Source organism: Myotis brandtii, unplaced genomic scaffold (genome assembly GCF_000412655.1).
Source record: "Myotis brandtii unplaced genomic scaffold, ASM41265v1 scaffold65, whole genome shotgun sequence".
NCBI lineage: Eukaryota > Metazoa > Chordata > Mammalia > Chiroptera > Vespertilionidae > Myotis > Myotis brandtii.
The window spans coordinates 1,200,843-1,203,018 of record NW_005370516.1 but is presented as its reverse complement, the minus strand read 5'-3'; the positions used below and the strand labels follow the sequence as shown (position 1 = coordinate 1,203,018).

The 2,176-nt window shown below is 36.8% G+C and overlaps 1 protein-coding gene across 3 annotated transcripts in view; it reads left to right on the top strand.

Moving 5' to 3' along the window:
- SPIC (Spi-C transcription factor (Spi-1/PU.1 related)) overlaps positions 1 to 1,473 on the top strand; it is a 9,350-nt gene extending 7,877 nt beyond the window's left edge. For all 3 annotated transcript variants that reach the window (XM_014528725.1, XM_014528726.1, XM_014528724.1), the window contains exon 6: positions 955 to 1,473. In XM_014528725.1, coding sequence (XP_014384211.1) covers positions 955 to 1,364 — 410 coding nt within the window. In that variant the 3' untranslated portion in view covers positions 1,365 to 1,473. The remainder of the gene's footprint in view (positions 1 to 954) is intronic.
- Positions 1,474 to 2,176: the final 703 nt, after the last annotated feature.

The following is a 2,176-nucleotide window of genomic DNA, read 5'->3' as shown; positions in this document are numbered from 1 at the left end:
TTTTTTTTTTTTTTTTAGCCCCTGACAGATCTGATGAGGCATGGCATTTACAGGCCAATCCCCAAGTTACAAAATGGGTGGTCACCTTTGTTCTTTGTTCCGCTAAAAATATCCAATCAACCAACCAAACAAAAAACCACAACAAATCTTCCTGAAGTTTCCTGTCTAGTAGTTCTAAAATGTAAAGGGCTATGCTCCTAACGAGAAAAACTCTGGCAGTACCATTTTATGTAACAGCAATGAAAAAATATCACAGTGCCCTTTGTCATTGCTCATAAACAATATCAAAATGTCATGAAGATATTTTGGCATTTTCCACTCCAGTGTTCTCTATACTTGCTTTTTCAAGAAATTATGCAGACCCAGAGTTCGCATTTTTACCTAAGTCTCTGTTATTAATTTCACTTAGATTTGCATAGTGTTTTGCCTTTTACAAAATGGATTCATACTCCTTACCTCATTTTGACAACTCATTTGAATAAAGACCTTCAAATGACTTGCTTTCTGAAAATGGCTTTTGGGGCTTCTCTTTAAAACCACTAAACTTGGTCATCCATTCCTGAAGTTTCCTGAATTTTTGCTCAGTTTCGTTGGTCTGTAGAAAGTTTAACACTTGATATAAAAATACTAGTTAAGATTTAACTATAGAAAAAGACCACATGAGAAATGGGAGATTCAGGTAAAGAGGTTCCAGGCTTCTCGTTATCATTGAAGGATGATACAAGATTTTTTGACACCTTTTCCAACAAATAAAGGTCCAGTTGGAAGTTCAAGGTCAAAAGACCCTTGACTTTCAAGTCCCATAAAATGATGCCATAAATGCATGCCTACGTGAATGAGAAGGAGGAAAACCAGTCCCAGAACAGCTTTTCACGTTGTAGTCAATAAACCCTTTCTGAGGATGTTCCTGTTACAGCAATGAGTGGAGTATGATGTTGTTTTCCTCCTTTTCAGGCAGGAAGAAGCTCCGACTGTTCGAATACCTTCATGAATCTCTGTGTAATCCTGAGATGGCATCTTGTATTCAGTGGATAGATAAAACCAAAGGCATCTTTCAGTTTGTATCAAAAAACAAAGAAAAACTTGCCCAACTTTGGGGCAAAAGAAAAGGCAATCGGAAGACCATGACTTACCAGAAAATGGCCAGAGCACTGAGGAATTATGGAAGAACTGGGGAAATCACCAAAATCCGGAGAAAACTAACTTACCAATTCAATGAGGCCATTCTCCAGAGACTCTCTCCATCTTATTTCTACTCACAGTATGTTCAACCTGGTCAAGGATATCTAAGTTTAAATAGCTGGAATGCAAATTGTAACTATACATATGCCAATTGCTGTGAGCGGAGTTACCATACTTGCTAGATATAATCTTACATATTATGATTTCCTAACATCAGAAATCCCCGAACCCACAATACAATGTATAACTAATAAATTATAGAATTGTATACTATATAATTTTATTAACCTGTCACACTAATAAAATTCAATAAAAATTTAAAAAGAGAAATATCTATAAATTCAGGATTTTTCTCTTTTATATTTAAATCTTTATTGTTCAGTATTACATATATGCCCTCTTTCCCCCCATTGGCCCCTTCTAGCCCACCCCACCCCTTCAACACCCTATTGTGTGTGTCCATGCATTATGCATATATGCATACAAGTTCTTTTGTTGATCTATTCCAACCCACTCTCCCGCGCCTCCCCTCTGAGATTCGATAGTCTGTTCCATGCTTCTATGCCCCTGGATCTATTTTGTTCATTAGATTCCACATATGAGTGATTTCATGTGATACTTGTCTTTCTCTGACTGGCTTATTTCACTTAGCATAATACTCTCCAGGTCCCTCCATGATGTCTCAAAGGGTAAGAGATCCTTCTTTTTTACTGCTGCATAGTACTCCATGGTATAAATGCACCACAGATTTTTTATCCACTCATTTACTGATGGGCACTTGGGCTGTTTCCAGATCTTAGCTATTGTAAATTACACTCCTATGAACAGTGGTGCATACATTTTTTCTGATTGGTGTTTTGTTTTTTGTTTTTTTGGTGAGGATGTGCACTGGTGGGATTTTATTTTATTTTATTTTTTAAATTAAATATTTATTGTTCAGATTATTACAGTTGTTCCTCTTTTTTCCCCCCATAGCTCCCCTCCACCCGGTTCC